The 19,073-nt window shown below is 43.4% G+C and overlaps 1 protein-coding gene across 1 annotated transcript in view; it reads right to left on the bottom strand.

Moving 5' to 3' along the window:
- Fbn1 (fibrillin 1) overlaps window positions 1–19,073 on the bottom strand; it is a 215,568-nt gene that overhangs the window by 156,143 nt on the left and 40,352 nt on the right. The window contains exons 4-5 of the mRNA XM_059261299.1: window positions 18,782–18,877; window positions 15,195–15,290 (exon numbers count right to left, since the gene is read on the bottom strand). Coding sequence (XP_059117282.1) covers window positions 15,195–15,290; window positions 18,782–18,877 — 192 coding nt within the window. The remainder of the gene's footprint in view (window positions 1–15,194; window positions 15,291–18,781; window positions 18,878–19,073) is intronic.

A 19,073-nucleotide genomic window follows, 5' to 3' on the forward strand; every position in this document is an offset into this window, starting at 1 on the left:
AACTGGTGAGTGTGCCCAAGCTTCAACTATTCTCAGTATATCAGGGTAGATGACTTTTCAGAACCATCATGTCTTATAGCGCTGTCATCAATATTAACTTTATGAGTTAAGAGGGAGTCTATTTTAAAAATAACTTCTAAGCTCAGAAAGCTCTGTATAAAGGCAATTATTATTCTAAAATGGAATAAGTTATTGAAAGATAACAGAGGGAAGGAATCCAGACAGCCATGTAAAGGACGGAATTGTGATGCATTGAGGAACAGCTTCTCCATTGTTCCTGGGCAGCTGTGGGCCTGCCCTGTAGGTCCTGCGCAATGCTTTGGGCGAGAACTCTTGCTGTGTGTATGTAAGGTATACTAACCATTTGCATTGCTTTAAAGAACTGCCTGTGCTGTGTTCAATACTGTTATTACAGCATAAAGAAGAATCCAGTGTGGACGGCTCTATAGAGAGGGTGATTGGAGGGAATGCCAACGCTTGTCCAGTCTTCTTCCTCTGAAGTTACTGAAGCTAAAAGCAAAAGCTTAAAATTCCCACACGCCTCTTTTTACTTCTCACCCAACATCTTAGTTTTCTTTCTTTTTACTCTGATTTTTCCACTTGCTCCTCAGGCACCTACCCACACTTTGACACCATCAAAGAATGTACAGCCTATGTACACATCATGGCTGAAAGAACATACATAGTCTTGGCTTCTGACAATCTAACAGTTGTGATAACTGAAAGTCATCTTTCATGATGTTTGCTACTTCCTAGCCCCAGAAACAGAACACAACCACTGCCTGTTAGCCTTCAATCAAGCACCCCAATTTCCACTGCCCTAGGAAACCTGCCTTATATAATCCTGTGCCCATTTCAAAGGTGTTTCTGTCCAGTCCCTACACTGGCCTGTGCACTCTGCATGCTGCCTTCTCTGTGTGCCTTGGCAAAGTAAGACTCAGTCTATGGATGTAGATAACCCCACAGGCAGGAAGTGTGTCTTGCTGCACACCCCAAATAAAGCATGGGAAAAAGGATACCAGATGTACATTAGGCTGTCCCAGTGATTCGAGACTGTGCCAAACACCACACACCCGAATCTGAGTTTCTTTCTGAAGTCAGATCTTTTTGTGACCAAATGTTTCTCAGGGGAAGAGCATTGGCAGCATACTAATCATGTCACTCTAGGCTACCCAAAGGAGCACACTGAATTCCTGTCATTCTCAGCCCCCTCTTTTCAGCCACAGATTAGCTCCAGTGACCATCCTGTTAGATAAACTAAGGCAACTTCATACTCACACACAGCGAGTGGAAGGAGAGGCAAGCACCCCACAGGGAGAGTGGCTGGAAACATACACAATGTACAGCAAGGCAAACACTTACTGAGAGTTTTACGTTGTTGGGCTGTTAACAGCCACGCGGCCACTCACACACTCCACTGTGAACCACAGAATAAAGTGGGAACAGAACAGATCCATGCTTTCAACACGAATTGAACACGTACTGGGTGTAAGGCATTTTCTAGTTATGTGATAAGACAGCCCCAAATCTTTGTTCCCACGGAGACTTCCAGCTTTAAATTCTCAGTTGTTTCCACGAAAAAGAAAGTCCAAATCTCCTGAGAAACAAACCAAACTGATCACAAGAGAGAAAGAAAGCTGATTCTCAGCCTTTCCCTGGCTCCTCGTTTCAACACCCTGTTCTCGCTTCATACCCGTAAGAGGCCAGCGAAGTGGCTTAGTGGGTAAGGGTGTCTGCTGCCAAGCCTGATGACCTGAGTTTGATCCCCAGAAACCACACAGTGGGAAGAGAGAACTGACTCCTGAATGTTCTCCTCTGACCTCCACACACCTGAATGTTCTCCTCTGACCTCCACACACGCATCATGTACATGAACACACACACACACACACACACACACACACACACACACACACGATATCTCAACCAGGACCACATTTTCTTCCTACTTAAACCATAGCTTGATTTCCATCAGGTCTCACACCTCTTATATTTTAATGAAAACTATATTCACCGCAGCCTCAGCCGGAGTGCCTACCATACAACAGCCCCTTACAACTAAAGACAACCTCTCCCAATAAACTCAATCCAAAATTTCCTAGTCATATAAAATTGAGAATTTTAAACACTGATCTAAAGACTAAGAGACACAGGACAGAAATGACAAAATGTCAATCTAAAATCAAAGAGGTGTGGACTGAAAGGAAGGAATAAAGACAGTTAACACCAAAGGGTTCATTAAAACTAGCTAATGAATGAGAGGGCTGGCCACAGGTGCTGAGGGGTGGGTGAATATCCCACTGGCAATTGGGCTATGTTTGAAGCCACAGACCTCACTTCTAAACCCACACACACACAAACTTTGGGGTTGGTTTCTGGGGTTCCCTCCAGCCTGTTTCTCTTGGCTATAAAATAGGATCAACTCCTGGGACTGGATGAAGTAGGGATCTATACGCACTACAGATGGAAGGACCACGTAAAGTAGGCTTCATGTAGGTAGACGCGAACACTTTCCAAGAATTAATTCACTGGCTGTGTTTGACACTGTTCATGGTTTCAAAAATTAGAGGATCTTCAATATATATATATATATATATATATATATATATATATATATATATATATATATATATATGACATGACAAAACCCGTTATTTTTTATACTAACCTAAAGCCTAAAAGAACCCTACCTACAAGGGACAGAGGGTAGATCAATCATTTCTTAATTCACTCACAAAAATTGTAACAAGTGCTTCCTGAGCTACTGGATGCTAGACACTGAAATAGGCAGTGAACAAGACAGACGGTCCCTCCTCGTGGAATAGAACCACACTAACAAACTAGCAAGCCCCTAGTTCATTCCTATATAAGCCACTCGGTGAAGCCTGGCTTCTCCTCTTGTAAACAATGGGGTCATTATCCGCTGTTTAATTTTCAATATCTTTTAGAAACAGTAAGAACTTGTCCTTCTAAAGCCCACAAAACCACATGTGGCATTCTTAAACATGACGTGCGTGACCAAACAGTATGTTGCTAGGTGGCTGTTGTTATTCCTCACATAAACTATTACAAATGTATCTAGTGACTGAGGAGGCAGCCATGACTCGTCCAAATAGCAAATGATTTATGGAGGGCAGAACTGCTGTTGTGACATCCAAAGGCGTTCCCAAGGGATAATTCTGCAGGCATCTACCCAAAAGCATGCGTTGTCTCAGAATATGTGGTGCCTAACAATTCACTTCCATGGTGTCCTTGTTTTTAGGTCACCCAGATTCCAACTTAATGATGGTTCCAAGGAAAAGCTCAGATCTGCATAAGCACAAGAATTAGAGAAAGAGCAATACAAGTAACAAAATTATCAAGATCCCTCTGATTTCAAAGAAAATTGCTAAGAACTCTGTCACCTTCTCAGAGTCAGTATTTCAGGCTCATTGTGGCATTTTTAATGTCTGCAATCTGAGACTTAGGCTATTAATGTACTGAAGGAAAAAATTCATTATACAGGACTCCTTACTATGTCCAGACTATGGTACCAGTGCCTGTATCTTAACATGATGCATTCAGGTCCTTCTGTGCATGTTCTGCCATGAGGACACCTGTTTAGGAGATGGGGCAATTGTATTACATCTACTATTGCAGACACATCCTCTCTCACCAATACATCACAAATAAGTTTACATCTCCCCCCCCCCCATAACAACTTCCTTTCCGCTTAAGATGCCTTAAAATGAGTGGTATGTGCATGTGAGTGGTGTGTGCATGTGAGTGGTGTGTGCATGTGAGTGGGGTGTGCATGTGAGTGGGGTGTGCATGTGAGTGGGGTGTGCATGTGAGAGCAGGTTCCTGTGGAGGCCAGAGGTGCTGAACCCCTTGGAGGTGGTGGCTGTGAGTTGCCACCTGATGTGGGTGGTGGGACTAGAACAGGGGTCCTCCGCGAAGAGCAGTATGCCATCTTAACTGCTGAGTCGTCTCTCCAGCACTAAGATGCCTTTTTGTTCAGGCTGAGCTTCGCAGAACCTAACACTAGCAAAGACGATGTGAAAGTTGTGGGTTTAAATTACTCCAGTATTTTGGTTTCCCAAGCTTGAGTCTTCCAGAACCAACATTTGTATTGCTTTGAAATAAAAAAGAGTGGCTTCTGGTGCCGTGCCTGGAAACCTTTCTCACTCCCAACCAACCTGACGGTGCTCTTTGTACACTCAAGGTATCACCCCCACTGAAAACTGCGTATGAACTCTGTGCAGCTGTTGTGGATGCTTTGCAGTTGACTTTTAGAATGCCACATTTGTAAGGGTGGCACAGCTGTTGTTGGAATGTGAAACATTCCCCAGAATCTCTCCTGTGTGACCTTGGTCCCCAGTTGGTGGCGCTGTTTTGGGGAGGGTTGTGGAACCTTTAGGAGTTGGGGCCTCTTTGGAGGAAGTGAGTCACTTCTGGTGGGACTCAGGGTTTGTTTATCAGCCCTTCTTCCCGTCTACTCTCTGCTTCATGACTGTGGATACAATGTGACCAGCCACCTCCAATTCCTGCCGCCATGCTTGCCCTGGTGGACTGTATCCTTTCTTAAACTACAAGTCAAATCAACTCTACTTTCTAAGTTGCTTTTCTCAGCTGTGTCGCAACCATGAGCATAGAAACAGACACAGGGCTCCGAAGAATCTCATATTTTGCTGCTGGTTTTTGTGAAGCGGAAGGGTTGCATTCAGTTTGGCTGTATGTGTCAATAAGAGTAGTAAAACCTCTCATAAACTTTATCTAACGGTAGACAGCCAACACTTCTCAGCCATGATCGGCATTTCATTTTATTGAGGATTTTCCTAACCTCTTTCCCCTCCATCTTTTGCATTTTGCCCTACTGTAGTATCAGTCTGTGTAACAACTGCATGGATAGCTGGGTGTGTTCAGGAAATGCATATGGTTGGTATCATAGTCAAGAGGACTATTGGCTGCCTGTGAATAGATCCAAAAGAACTATACTGTTCAAATAAAATAACAAAACTTCCAAATGAGAGGAGGGGTGATCACTGCGGAGCCTCTAAAGATGGGTCTAAATTCATTGGTACAGACCCTTTCGTGAGGACATTTGTGAAGAGACAACATCCAGGCAAGATGACCTTCACTTAGAGGAGAGTGAGAACGCCAGTGGCCAGGAACGCGTCGTCAAGCCCCGTGTTAAGTGCTTTCTGAATTCCTTCATTGAATCATCTCAGCAATTTCACTAGGCAAGTCCTCTCACTACACCCATCGTACAGATCAGGGAAGTAAAAGTACTGGAACACGGGCAGTTAGTTGCCCAAGGCCAGCAAATGGAAGAATTTCTCTCCGGGGCCTGGGCTCTTACCCAAGTATTCCAGGAATGGTAAAGCAGTTAAGAAAAACTACATCTCCTATATTTGCATTTTTATGGTAACATTAAAATGATTGTCATACAACATTAAATTGGAATAGGGGCTCCTTTGGGATAAAATGCAGTTCTGGGAATGATTTCCCTATTATTTCCTCTCATTCATAAAAGGTAAAGAACAACAACCCCGAAGTCTTGAGGAGAGCCCACATCCAGTGGCTCGAGAGGGGGCCATGACGTCTTTGCGTTGCTGCCTTCCACAGGCTTTGTGAGAACTTGTCCTGCTTGGCAAGAGGAAACATGACAGGAAGGAAGCGGGGCTAAGCAAGGTCCAAAGGGCCAGCACCTATCCTACTCCAGGTTCTGAGCTCTAAAAATAATATCTTAAAGAATTTTCTGTGGTGTTTAAAGACTGTCTTCCTCAAGGAGGACAAGTCAGTTTTCCTGCACGCTGTCCTTACAATGTGTCATTACAATGCTGTGTGTGTCTTGGCTCCTATTCTCCCCACACTAGAGAAAGTTACAAAATACTTGCCTCTTTATACGTGAAGTTTGTAAGTCACATAAGTAACAACTGGATCAAAACTTACTGTCGAGGGATCCTGCGTTGCTTTGGTCTGAAATTCATGAGACTGGTTTAGAGGATGGGATCCTGAGAAAGTGTGAGCATTCCACTGTGACTTGAGGAAAGAACTGATTCCTCAAAAGCAAGTGCGTACTTATAAAAACACCTTCCCCTTGAATAAATGTGACCCTGACTTGCCAGCCTTCACTTGAAGCCTGGTTCGGTGTCCTGAAATAGCAGAGGTCCACGGGGCCTCTGTGGGACCAGCAGGCAGGGGCAACAGCTTCCCGCACAGAAACAGACATTGTCCTGTTTTATAAATTGAGTCCTTAGAATATTTTCATTTCCTGAGGAAACAAATATCCCAATCTATTGTCTACTTTTAAAGTTCCGAAACAGTTTAGAGCAAGGGTTGTTGCTGAGGAAACATGGCGGGAAAGCTAGTGAATGCTCCATTCATTCACTTCCTCCACAGAACCTCCCCCCAACACAGACCAATGACAGGCATCTACAGTCATGTCCATAGGGGTGTAAGGTATTTGTTAATCTCATGTTCAGAATTCTCATCTCAGGATGTTGTATCAAAAATATGGTTGATATTTACTGGTACTTCTCACCTGCCTCAATATTCCACAGTTAGATTATGTGAATCACCTGCTACTTAATAAAGTCCACTTGCTTGGCTGTGCTAGACTTGCTATTTGATGAGAAAGGAGGAACCTCAGGTATAGGCTTTTGTCTTTTATGGGGAGTACCAAAGTGTGGCTGAGACACCACATGTAAGCCAGTATTTTATTAGCCTTAAAACTATAGCAACTTCTGCAATTCCCAGATCTTGCATTTAAAAAATACTAGTTTTTTAAGAGGGTGAATAAACTCATTCCTTAGCTATTAGCAAACATCATTTAAAGACATCATCAGCATATATCCTCTAACACAGAGTCTTGGCCACACAAACTAAATTTAATCTTGAATTTTACCAAATTCAAGAAAACTAAGAAGTCATTATAGGACTAAAAAGGCTGAAATGGGTTAATGCAATCCTTAAAGTGAACACCAAAGACCAAAAGTTTAATAGATGCATTAGCCAACAAACTGAAATGTGTGCAGGGTGTGGAAGGCCAGAGGTGCTGATTCCGGTGGAGACACCTGGAGACTGATGGGGTCAGCTGAAGGAGAGACAAGGCCATGGCTGTTAGACACACATGTAAATTTATGGTCAGTTAACCCTCTCAAAGAATGAGTGTCTGTACAATGAGGCTCTTCCTCCAAAACTGCCCAGGTGTTTAGATGGCCACCTCTGCTCAGTGGAGACAATGTAAGAAGCAGATGGTGAAGCCATTGCCATGGGCACTCGAAGTGACCTCCGTCAATATAATCAGAATCCAGAGCTTCAGGATAAGGAGATCAAAGACGCCAAGGGAGAGAAAGAGGATGAGTCTGGATGGATGGATTTGAAAATATCTACTTTTTAACCCAAACTAAGTCAACATATTTTGTTTTGCCCAGGAGTTCATATTGTAATACTTCTAGTGCCTCTCAAAGAATAAGGATGTAGTATAGGATTTCCAAAATTATATTGACCATAGAAACTGCTTTTCATGGACCCCTCTTGGGACTAATGTTCTACAAAAAGTACTTTGGTGCATCAGGTGGACCATAAAGCTCTAGATGTTTATCCAATATACATTCATAAACCCCAAAGATGGACTCCCTAGAGACCATGACTGCCAGGGAACATAAGCACCAAGCATTCTATAGTACTCCCGACTGAGCATATAAACCTGGTAAGTGTCTCTAGACTGCAATCCATAAGATAGAGCTGAAACAGTTTCAGAAATTGACTAATCCTCTCCCAATTTATACATAGAAAGGACAGAAGTCAAGCAGAACCACAATGAGCAGGGGGTGGGGGGGGATTTCAGAGAGACCTGTACCCAGCTCTACTTGGGAATGAGACCAGATGACCTTTAGGCTCCATCTCCACTCCCATAAAAGGATGCTCCCTCCATCTCCACTCCCATAAAAGGATGCTTCCAGTAGGGAGTCCTCCTTTTGCCCCAGATCAAACTGAGTCTCTGAATATCTGTGCACTGTCTTCCCACCACCATCTGCAGTACTTCCTGTCATCTCTGATACCTTGCTGTCTACCTCATGCAAGTCTGTCTTTGCAAAATATATATGTTTATTTATTTATTTACTTTAAGGCTGATGATAAAAGCCATGTGTTACTTCCCGTTTCCTCACCATGCATAGGTCAATGTAAGGCCTTTATTAAACACTTGCTGTAGTTGTTACATCTGACATGACTACGAATAACTCTGTTCATCACTCATGCCGAATTCCAGTAAATGGTCCTGATCAAGTAGACTGATCAGAGGCTCATAGTCCTAACTTGGAGATTCATTCACATTTTGAATATCAGTGCTGCCCTTCTTTGTTTTTCATGCAAACACTGCTTTCTGAAAGGCTGAAGGAAAAAGCAGCAGGAGGGAGGGAGGACCTCACTTAGGGTTGGCTGTGCACACCAGAAGCAAAGCTCTGGGCTGGGCTGCCCAACAGTGCAGCCATAAGTCACATGTGCCTATCTGATGCTTCAGACTGAGATGTGGCAAAACATAGGTTTGCTTTTCAAAGACTTAGTACAGAAAAAAGAAAGGAATATATGACATAATCTCTAATACCATCTATTAAAATTAGACATATTGGGTTAAAGTTAAATACACTTTAAAAGTAGATTTTGGCTTTTTCTTTCTTTCTTCATGTGGCTACTAGAAAAATTAAAATTATGACTTTTGGGCATTCCAGACTAAGAAGTTCCCCCATATTAAATGTGGCTACTCATTTACATAACCAGTTTTCTCTTTTAAAAAGTTCACAAGGGACCAGCAAAATGGCTCTAAGTGGGGACAGCACTTGATGCCAAACCTTATTTCCTGCATTTGACCCCTGGGCCCCACATGGTGGGTGGAGAAAATGGACTCCCAAAAGTTGTCCTGTGACCTCCACACTTGTGCTGTGGCATGTGTACAAGAACATGTACACACATACACACACACAATAAATAAATAAATGTAACAAAATGTCAAGTTCACAAGAACTGAAAGATTAAAACTGGAAACTAATTGTCTCTGAGGATGAAATAGTGCTTGCAAACTTTATAGCCGTAGTGCATTCCTAGCTTTGGGGCCGGAGAGGTGGCTCAATGACCATTTACTGTGCACACATAGGGGCCTGAGTTTCAATCTCACATAAGAGGCTGTACAGTTGCAGGGGATCCTGTAAGCACAGCACTGTGTGGAAGGTGAAGACAGGAGGGTTGCTGGGGCTTTCCGGCTGCCAGGACAGCTCCAGGCCAGGTGAGAAATCCTGTCTCACGAGGGCAAGATGGACACTGATAGAGCAGGACACCTGATATCCTCCTCTGGGACCTGCTGTGCGTGTGTGTGTGTGTGTGTGTGTGTGTGTGTGTGTGTGTGTGTGTGTGATGGTTTTAAATGTTAAATTCTTACTTTGCTAATAAAGAACACGTAAAGATGAAAGTTGCAAGTGAAGCACCAAGAGCAACAGGTGACACAGTCAAGGTCAAATGTGACACTACGGTGAAGAATTCCCAAAGGGGAATGTGAGGGTCCCTTCACTCGGTGAATGTCAAGAGTGGCAAAGCATCCACAGTAGGTGGAGACAGGACTAGGCTATCCCAGGCACTTCCGGGGAGACTGGTGGGAGCCCACTTTATGATGCTAAGTCACCAACGAGGCTTCAAGATTGTTCCTACCAAATGCATGTACATGGGCCCTGCCCCGTGGAGGACACAGAGCACCGGGGACTGCCTTATGTGGTTATATGAATGGGGGCTCCAAAGATGGGTTTTCACTGTGCCCAAACTGGCAGATTTTGGTGGCAAAAGTGAGCAGGAACAAGCGTTTTCAGCTGTGGGCTGGATGGGTGAGCTGGAATCCTTCCCCAGAGGCTGCAAAGGGAAGGCTAAAGGGACAAGACCTAAGGAAGGTGAGGCAAGCCAAAGCAAGAGCAGGGTGCTTCGCCCACATTAGGAAATCTGGAAAGGACCAGAAAATGCCCCACATCAACAGAAAAGCTAGCCTAGGGTGGGAGAGAGAATCATGGTAAGTTTGAGATAGAAATCAGGCAATTTCTGATTGGACATCACCAGTCCTGTGGGGCATGTGTGCCCTTTTGAACACACAGTGGCTCAACCAGAAACATGAACTTCTTTGTCAACAGGTATAGTTTCTGAACTGAGTCTAAGAAAGCCAGGTGTATTCAATGATCTGCCAACTGCCCACTTGTAAAACTACCTTAGTCACAGGGTCACCCTTGGGGCATTCTGTCTCTTCACATTGTTGCTTTCCATTAGATTAAATATCAAAGGTGAGGCTCACAGAAAGTTTCAACATGTTAGTGATACAGCTATTGCCTGTCACCTTGTGGGGGACATCTGCAGCATTCAGAGCTCTGACTCCCGAAGGCCTGAGTTGGTCTACAGCACTGGGATCTTTAGTGACAACCTTTTAGTTAAAAATGACACAGAAGCATGAGAGGAAACACCCCCAATGAGAAAAAGAAGTTCATCTCCATTTCAACAATCCAGGAGAGTCAAGGAAAGAAGCACAAAAGACTCCTCCATTCACCAGCTCCCTAGACTCCTCCATTCACCAGCTCACTAGACTCCTCCATTCACCAGCTCCCTAGACTCCTCCGTTCACCAGCTCCCTAGACTCCTCCATTCACCAGCTCTCTAGACTCCTCCATTCACCAGCTTCCTAGACTCCTTCAGTCTATGTAATGCTGCTTTCCGCTATTTTCTGCTTTTGAATATTTGGCTTTTGGATTTTGTATTAGTGTTCATGACAAGTGGCACTGCGAAATGTTTTATTTTTTGAGTACGGCTTCTTCTACATAGTACAATGTTCTCCAGGCCTATCATCTGTGAGAAATGGTAGTTTCCCATTCCAAAGGTAGCTAGTGTTCTATTACACATAGGTGTGCCAGTTTCTCTACCCACTCACTTACTCACGGACGTGAGGCCATTTCCACAACCCTAGCCACTGCCAGTGATGCTGGAATAAGCATAATACTCTATTAAGTTTTTTGTTAAAGAAGTAAATTTTTGTTGCTCTTATTACCAACAAGTGAATGTATGAGAAGATAAAAGAACCGCCCTACTATAAAAGTCATGTTATTGTGTCTATGCATACTGGAACATTGTGTTGTAAACCCCAAATACACACCATAGGATTTATTTAAAACAGATTTTAAACCATGTATGGTGATGTGCACACCTCAGCACTTACTGAGCAGGTACTGAGGCAGGAGGATTGCAAATTTAAGGACAATCTGGGCTACATTGCAAAAACAAACACTCAAAAAATAAAATTTTTTCTTGGATAAAGTGGTGTATCTAGACAGAGCTATGTGACTGTCACAAATCTGTATCATATGCACTCATCTTTCCCACTCACTAGACACTATGGTCATTGCCCTTCTTGACTTTTTGTAATACTTATTGGTTGCTTAATATGTATATCTAATCAAAACCATTTTTTATAACTTAAGAGAAGCTAAGTGATGAGGACCAGGACTCCTCAAACACCAAGACATCAAGCAGCCTAGTGGTTTATTCACTATTACAAAAACAAATAAAGCCCTCCCCATCTGCATTACCCATGAAGCTCCCCCACGAGACAGGCCCATCAGCCATAGCGCCGGCTCCATGCTACCTCGAGCGCACTGTGAGTTTTTCAACAGTGCTTTCCCTGTACTTCACTGATATGCAGTTAACAGCTAAAAGTGTTTCTGGAGTGAGTAAAGATTCCAGTATTGTCACTGCCATGGAGATGGGAGCAGGGATTTGTCAGAACAAATGCATCCAGATGCAGAAGGCTGTGCACATGCTTTCAGTCTGTGTAGTCCTTGGGAGCCCATTAATATACATAGCAACCAGAGCAGATTTGCTCTTTCCAAGAGTGGACTTGTGCCTTTAAATCAAAATGAGAGAAAATTCCAGACCCCTGTGTTAGATACATCCAAGCAATAGTCAAGGCTACCTTCTTTTGGTTTTTCAAATTATTTAAAAGAAACTTGGCTGAACTGTAACATAGAGGGAAACTGCCCTCCCAGCCTTAACGTTTTATCTTTAATAAGAATAGTAAATGTTATTTTTATTATTATGCTTTTTGAGACAGGGTTTGAGGTAGTACAGGCTGGTCTTGAACTCACTGTGTAGCCAAGGTTGGCATAAAACTGGTAAGAATGCTAAGCTGTCCACACACAGGCAACCAACACTGACTTACTTCTAGAATATATTGTTCATATCCAATGGTATATCTCTAGATCTCCTAAAGATGTTAGACTAACCCAGTTCACATCCACAGGTCATTGACTGCACATCACGCACTAAGGATATTGAATCCATAGTTGCTCTTGAGCCTACATTCAGTGGAGGAAAAGGCAATCTGCAGTTTTATTATAATTTAGTGGGTGCCATTATCAGGAGGGCAGGGAGAAGAAGTGGGGGAGGGAGGGAGGAAGGGAAGAAGAAAGAGAGAGAGAGAGAGAGAGAGAGAGAGAGAGAGAGAGAGAGAGAACACAGCTGGAATAAAGGCTTCCCAGAAGTTCATTTCCAAACACAAAATGCCTCATCTCAATGAAAACAGAACACAACTAACCTAAGAAGTTATTCCATTAAATACAAAGAGAAGCTGTCCCTGCTTTGACATGGACTGTCGCGATAGGTCCTGCACATTCATCTTCTGTTCATGAAATCACAAACACATAATTGACTAAAGGACATAGGACCCCATTCTTTAAAATCCAGACTTCTAGAAGAGCACAAATTAATGAAGAGTATAGAAAGGAAAATGCATTCTGCAATCCAAAAGGCACTCCCTCTTCCTGTGAGAGAACAGGCGTCCTTGTCTCCCTTCCCTTGCTGAAGGTCAGTGCTGTGTTCCTGGGAGAACAATGGAGGGTAAAAGCTAGGGAAAGTCCACTTCCTCTCCCCAACCTCCACTTCTACCAGTATCTGGAATGCTGCCATAATCACTAATACTTTGTAGCCAGATCCTTCCACACCTAAATGAAGTCTACTTAAACACACCCCAAACTTGGAGACTCCACCACAAAATACACAAGTTTTGATTAGGAATTTAGTAACTTCGTGTATTCAGGCCATTTCTTCATCTTTGGCAAACATCAAATTTTTGACGTAGTCATGGGCATGGATCAGCAGCCCACCTTGCTTCAGGTTGCCCTCATCAGCCCCTCCCACTATGGGTGCCAATTATTCTTTGTGGCCAACTACTGACCACTTTGTTCAAAGAAGAATGTTTGTTTTTTAAATTAGTTCTCCAGAACAAATTAAACTCAGGAGCAATGGTTAAAGAGTTCCCTTCACTCACCACCAAACCACACATCAACAATTTTAATACAGCATCGTCACTGAGCAAACAGTAAGGCCACAGGAAGCTACTACCTACTACAGGTTGTCCTCTTATTGCTAAGGATGCCACTGGATGTGTAATTAGCTCTAGGGCAATGATATACATGTGCAAGTTATAAAGGGAAACTATTTAAACAAAGACTCTGAAAGGATGCCAAGATGCAGCACAGTAGTCACGCCAATCACACGTCACAGGGCATTACTCTGGGTGGCCTGAAGAACAGAAATACTGTATCATTTATCCAGCAATCACAGAAACTGGCCTAGAGTTGCTTATCAAAACATCAGTTTGTTAGAAAATAACTGAATTTAGGTCAACATGGACAAGTTTGAAAAAACTAGAGAACTTCTCACATACCACAATGCTCTTCATTTCTCTCGGCTACAGAGCTTAAGTGACACACATCAGCCACACAATGCCTAACATTTGCTTTCTATCTTAGAACAAGATCTTTATACAACTTTGGAAAAAAGTGACCATTGTAATTTTGAAAAGTTCTGGAGAATTTTCTTTTGTTTTTATTTTTGGGACAGGGTTTCTCCATAGAGCACTGGCTGTCCTGGAACTTGTTATGTAGACCACCCTGGCCTTGAACTCACACAAATCAGCCTACCTCTGCCTCCTAAGCGCCAGGGTTAAAGGCTTGTGCTACCATGCCCAGCTCCTGGGGAATTTTCAATTGCAGTTTTTTATATAACACAAACCTTTTAACCTTCACTAAATAACCGAGAATGGGGCTAGAGGTAAGAGCACTTGTTAAGCAAGCAAGAATCACTGAGTTCAAATCTCCAGCAGCCATATAAAAGGTGGGAACACTTGGACCAGTCAATCTATCCAAAACAGTGAGCTTCATGCTCAGTGAGAGAACCCAACACCATTACATAAGGTGGAGAAGGAGAGAGGGAGACACTAATATCCTATTCTGGCCTCCACATGTATAATATGGGTGTGCACATACGTGTACACAAAATATATAACCCATAGACAGATAATTTTTTAAATACCAGTTTTAAAACACAATAATAAAATAAGGAAAATTAAAACTAGAAGTGATGAGAAAATGGTTATGGCTGTAGAGACAAAATTATTAACAAAGCCAGCATTCATTAAGAACATTATATATCCTTGCATAATGAAATATCATATTTGCATTGATAGCTAGATAAAGCAGGCAGAAATTTTCTTTTAATTGATAGCAGCAACGAGAATTAAATTTGAAAACAGAAAGTCCAGATTCACATGAAAGCTTATTGATACTGCTTTGCCCTTAAGGCCATCACTAGACGTCTCTGAGCTTTGGTCTTCTTGTAGGCGAAGGTGAGGGTGGTTGTCCACACTTCCTGGGCTGTGTTGAGTGCATGGTCATAAGCATGCTCTTAGCAGACCCTAGGAGCCCCTGCAGTGAACTGTGAACTCCAAGTCTGTCACTCTGCCAGGGTCAGTGGCTCTTCATGTGTGTTTCTCATTCTAAATGTTTCCCTTTCTAGACGTGTGCTTGAGGGGAATCGTACCTCCAGTACCAGGGTCATGTGAAGTTCAATAGTTCACCTTTATGGGAAGTAGTCCTCTTCATATCTCAGTGCCTGCCCTTCTTACATATAAGCTTATTATGGAATACTACATCCCGATGCCAAGAACTGCTGAGTAGCACACAAACTCAGAGCCACTGTCTTGGCCTCCTGAAGACCTCAGTGACAATTCCGAAGTCATAACACCCAGCCAGCCAACTTCAGAAAGTAGCTACATACTCAATGCCAGTGTAAGCCAGTAACACGTTAGTCACCAGAATGCCTTTATACAAATCACTCAAAAATCACTTTACCTCTTTCACACTGGGGTCCAGTAAAGCCGTATGTGCACGCACACCGATTTGGGGCCACACACCTCCCTCCGTTGAGACAGCCACTTTCACAGACAGCTGCAAGACAAGGAGAGAAAGTCTCACAACAATGCACGTGGACCCCCCAGAAAGGGGAACAAACATGGCATGGACGATCACCCCGGTGTTTGCTTTGAACAGACATTCCCAGTTGCAGATCCTTATAGGAACCTCCCTGGACAGGTGACTCTGTACCTGGGTCACTCTTACGGTCTCATCACGAGCAGCCCTGAGAAATGCTTTCAGTTCTGCATCTAAAGTGGCAGCTTCTAACCGACTTCACCAGATGCAGACTGCACGTGAGCAAGTGGACTCTTGCTCGTGGTTAATGTTTAATGTTTAGAGGGTTCCCCTGAGGAGCAACAACATTCCCACTGACAGCACCATTAACTGCAAGTGACCAAATGTTAATGCTGGGATGCAGCCGTTTAAGCATTTAATTATCTTAATGGATAATTAAGATCCACTGGAGAGTTGCAACAAGATCTAGGACACTACTGGTGAGGCGGTCCTGAAAGACTAGTGTAGGAACATGGTAATTGCCCTCAAAAAAAAAAAAAAAAGCATGACTAAGAACCGAGAGCTTAAGTCCTCCTTAAGCATGACTTGGTCCCCCCTGCACCATTTCCTCTACCTCCTGCGTGGGTGACCTCATTGTAAGCATCTTCATGGGTGGTGGATACTTCCCTGTCCCGGTTAGCTTTTTGTCAACCTGACACAAGCTAGAGTTATCTGGGAAGAGGAACCTGAATTTAGAAAAATACCTCCAACAGATTGGCTACAGCAAGTCTGTAGGGAATTTTCTTGATTTGTGATTGATGTGGGAGGGCCCAGCTCACTGTGGGCGGTGCCATCCCTGGACAGGTGGTCCTGGTTGCTATAAGAAAGCAGACTGGCCAAGCCGTACGGAGCAAGTCAGTAAGCAGTGCTCCTGCATGGGCTATGCTTCAGTTCCTGCCTTGAGTTCCTGCCTTGACTTCCAGTGTAGTACTCTGAAATCCATCACTTCATATCCCTCCTTTCTCTCCCTTTTCTTCTCCACCAGGTTTTGTTTTGCTTTTTTGACCCAGTAAGTCACTTCTTCATCTCATCATATCTTAGCATCTGCTCTGCCCCAGGAGGCCTGAATGTACACACTTCTTAGCACCAGAAATTGAGACACGAATCCCTTCACCACCATAAAAAATGGAGAGGAGTTCTGTCCACTACACTCCTTTGCCTCTTGACTCATAATCAGGGCATAGTAGACAGGTTGAAGGAGAAAACAAGATGAGAAAGTGCTTAGGCCAACTCTCAGTTTTACAGATGACGAAGCTGAAATTTAAGAAAGGTTTTCCAGGTTGCATTCATTGACATCTGTCCATTCTGGGCTTTGGGCTAAAGTCCATCAGGGAGAGATGCCTGCAGATCTCCTGACTCCTTCCAAAGGCCAAGGACTCTGTCCCCACCTCTCCTTCTGCAGCCTGAACCATACAATCCCTCCTACTTCCCATTTTTCCCATTCAGAATGATCTTTTTCACGTAAATCCTTGTCAAGTGAGGTGGAGAAAGCTAGTATTTCATAGTGTTAAACACACAGACTGTGGTGTGAGGCCACTGGGGCTCCAATCCCAATCCCAACCCTGCTCATTACTGCCTATGGATCCTCAGAGAAATATTTGAGCCCTGACTTCGGCAATATGGGGAGCTTCCAACTCAAACGGTTATAGTAAACCAGTTAGTACAGGTTGAGTTTTTTGTTACATTTTATTGACTGAGTGAGTGAGTGAGCGAGTATGTGAGCAAGTGAGTGAGTGCGCACACACCACGACACATATATGAAGGTTAGAGGCCAGTGTAAGAAAGCTGATTCCTTCCTTCCACCATATGGGTCCCAGGGCCTGAACTCAGGACACCAGGCCTTGGTGACAAATGCCTTTACCAAAGAATCATTGTGCCAGCCCCAAGAATGTAGCTTTGAAATGTACCTGCCACATAGTAAGGTAGCATTAGTAACTCAGCAAGTATAGTTCACTGTTATTTTGTGTTATCATTACTTTTTTCTGTCTAACTTGCAAGGAACAGTAAACCTATAAAAAAAACTTGGCCCATGGCTTCCTGACTGTCATGTCCCCCCTCCCCCATTGCCTGTCTCCACACTTCATCTCTAGCATTAACCAAGCACCCCCTCTAGCCCACACCCCATGATATGTCCTGATCCAGGGCTTCAACCCACACTGGGCCTTTTGCTTAAAAGGCGTATGACTGACTCATCACCTGATGGGTGAACTCCTACACACCCCTCAGGACAGAGCCCAAATCTGCCTGAGCCTCCTTGACTCTCTCCTCTCTACAAGTTGGGCTGCACAAAACTCAATATTCTTGCCACATAGCAGCATGGGGGTAATCACTAGGCATTAAATAAATGTTGGTTTATTTATGGTAGCATTTTCATCATAGAAAATATACATACAACAGCAAGACTCAAAACAACATGAATAATAACTATTTATTAAGTAAACATGTATAATGGAGTTAACAAAACTGTGGAATAATTAATTACATGAAAACACTAAAAATATTTAGTATAAAAGATCTTGGGCCTAGAAGGGAGCATTCTGATCATAAATTTATGGACTATTTTACTGTTGCTATCTTGGACCCTTCCCAGACTTTCTATAGGGTGAGTAGTTCATCCTGCAGAAATGAAAAAGCTCGTAGGATGAGCTCCCATCCTAGGCAGTCTGCAGGGACTGGTAGAGTGCAGACATGATCACAGGTGCTCGTGAGTGAACCAGCAAACCGGAAACACAGAGTAAACACTGCAGTGCCAGGGTCTGTCTTGGGGAGCTAGAGAGAGGCCGACATTATTAATCCACACAAAGGACATGTTTGGGAAGAAAGATGAGATTCACTTTAAAATATTTTTGAGCTGTTTCCTGAAAATGCAGGTAGAGACAGTCAGGAAATCAAGAGGTGGGTGTTCGGAACTAACGCTGGGCTTCCTTTCTGAAGAGAGGAAAATGCTCTAAAACCAGTGACGGTTGCCCTGGTAGACAAGCTAACACCATGGAGCCCTATAATTTGCAAGGGTGGAGTGTGTAGTTTGTGAATTAAGTAATTAAGAAGAAGAAATCTGTACCTGTAAGTCTAAGGCTTGAGGCCAGGCAGGGGGTAAAGGCAAAATACAAGAAAGTGAAGCACACAACTTCCCATCAACATTCAGGATGGAAATCTGGCACTATCTGAGGTGATCTGTTCATCTGTAAGGGTCCCTAGACATCTGCAAAAATGTGGTGTCCCTGTCCTCAAAGCAAATTCACAACACCGGCCTTGGATTTCCACAGGTCTACATATGACCAGCATCTACTGCGCCACAGGTCTACATATGACCAGCATCTACCACGCCACAGGTCTACATATGACCAGCATCTACTGTGCCACAGGTCTACATATGATCAGCATCTACCACGCCACTGGTCTACATATGACCAGCATCTACTGCGCCACTGGTCTACATATGATCAGCATCTACCGCAAGTTCTACTCACGCTGTCCGCAGTGCGTGCCAATGTACCCCTTCTGGCATAGACAGTGGTCCTCGTTGCAGCTACCTCCGTTCATGCAGCGAATGTTACAGTGTTGTACTTGAAGGAAAAAAAGAAAAATGATTTAGTTTTGCAATCTGAGTGCATAGAGGGCAGCCTTTCACTAGAGATGATTTGTAGCTATTTGACAAGAGAATGAAATAATTTATTGGGATTGATATATCATGCAGATAGCAGAAGGGTCCTAATTATCAGGGCTTGTTATGTTATGTATAAAACCATTTACAGTGCAATG

Source organism: Peromyscus eremicus, chromosome 4 (genome assembly GCF_949786415.1).
Source record: "Peromyscus eremicus chromosome 4, PerEre_H2_v1, whole genome shotgun sequence".
In the NCBI taxonomy this organism is placed as follows: domain Eukaryota; kingdom Metazoa; phylum Chordata; class Mammalia; order Rodentia; family Cricetidae; genus Peromyscus; species Peromyscus eremicus.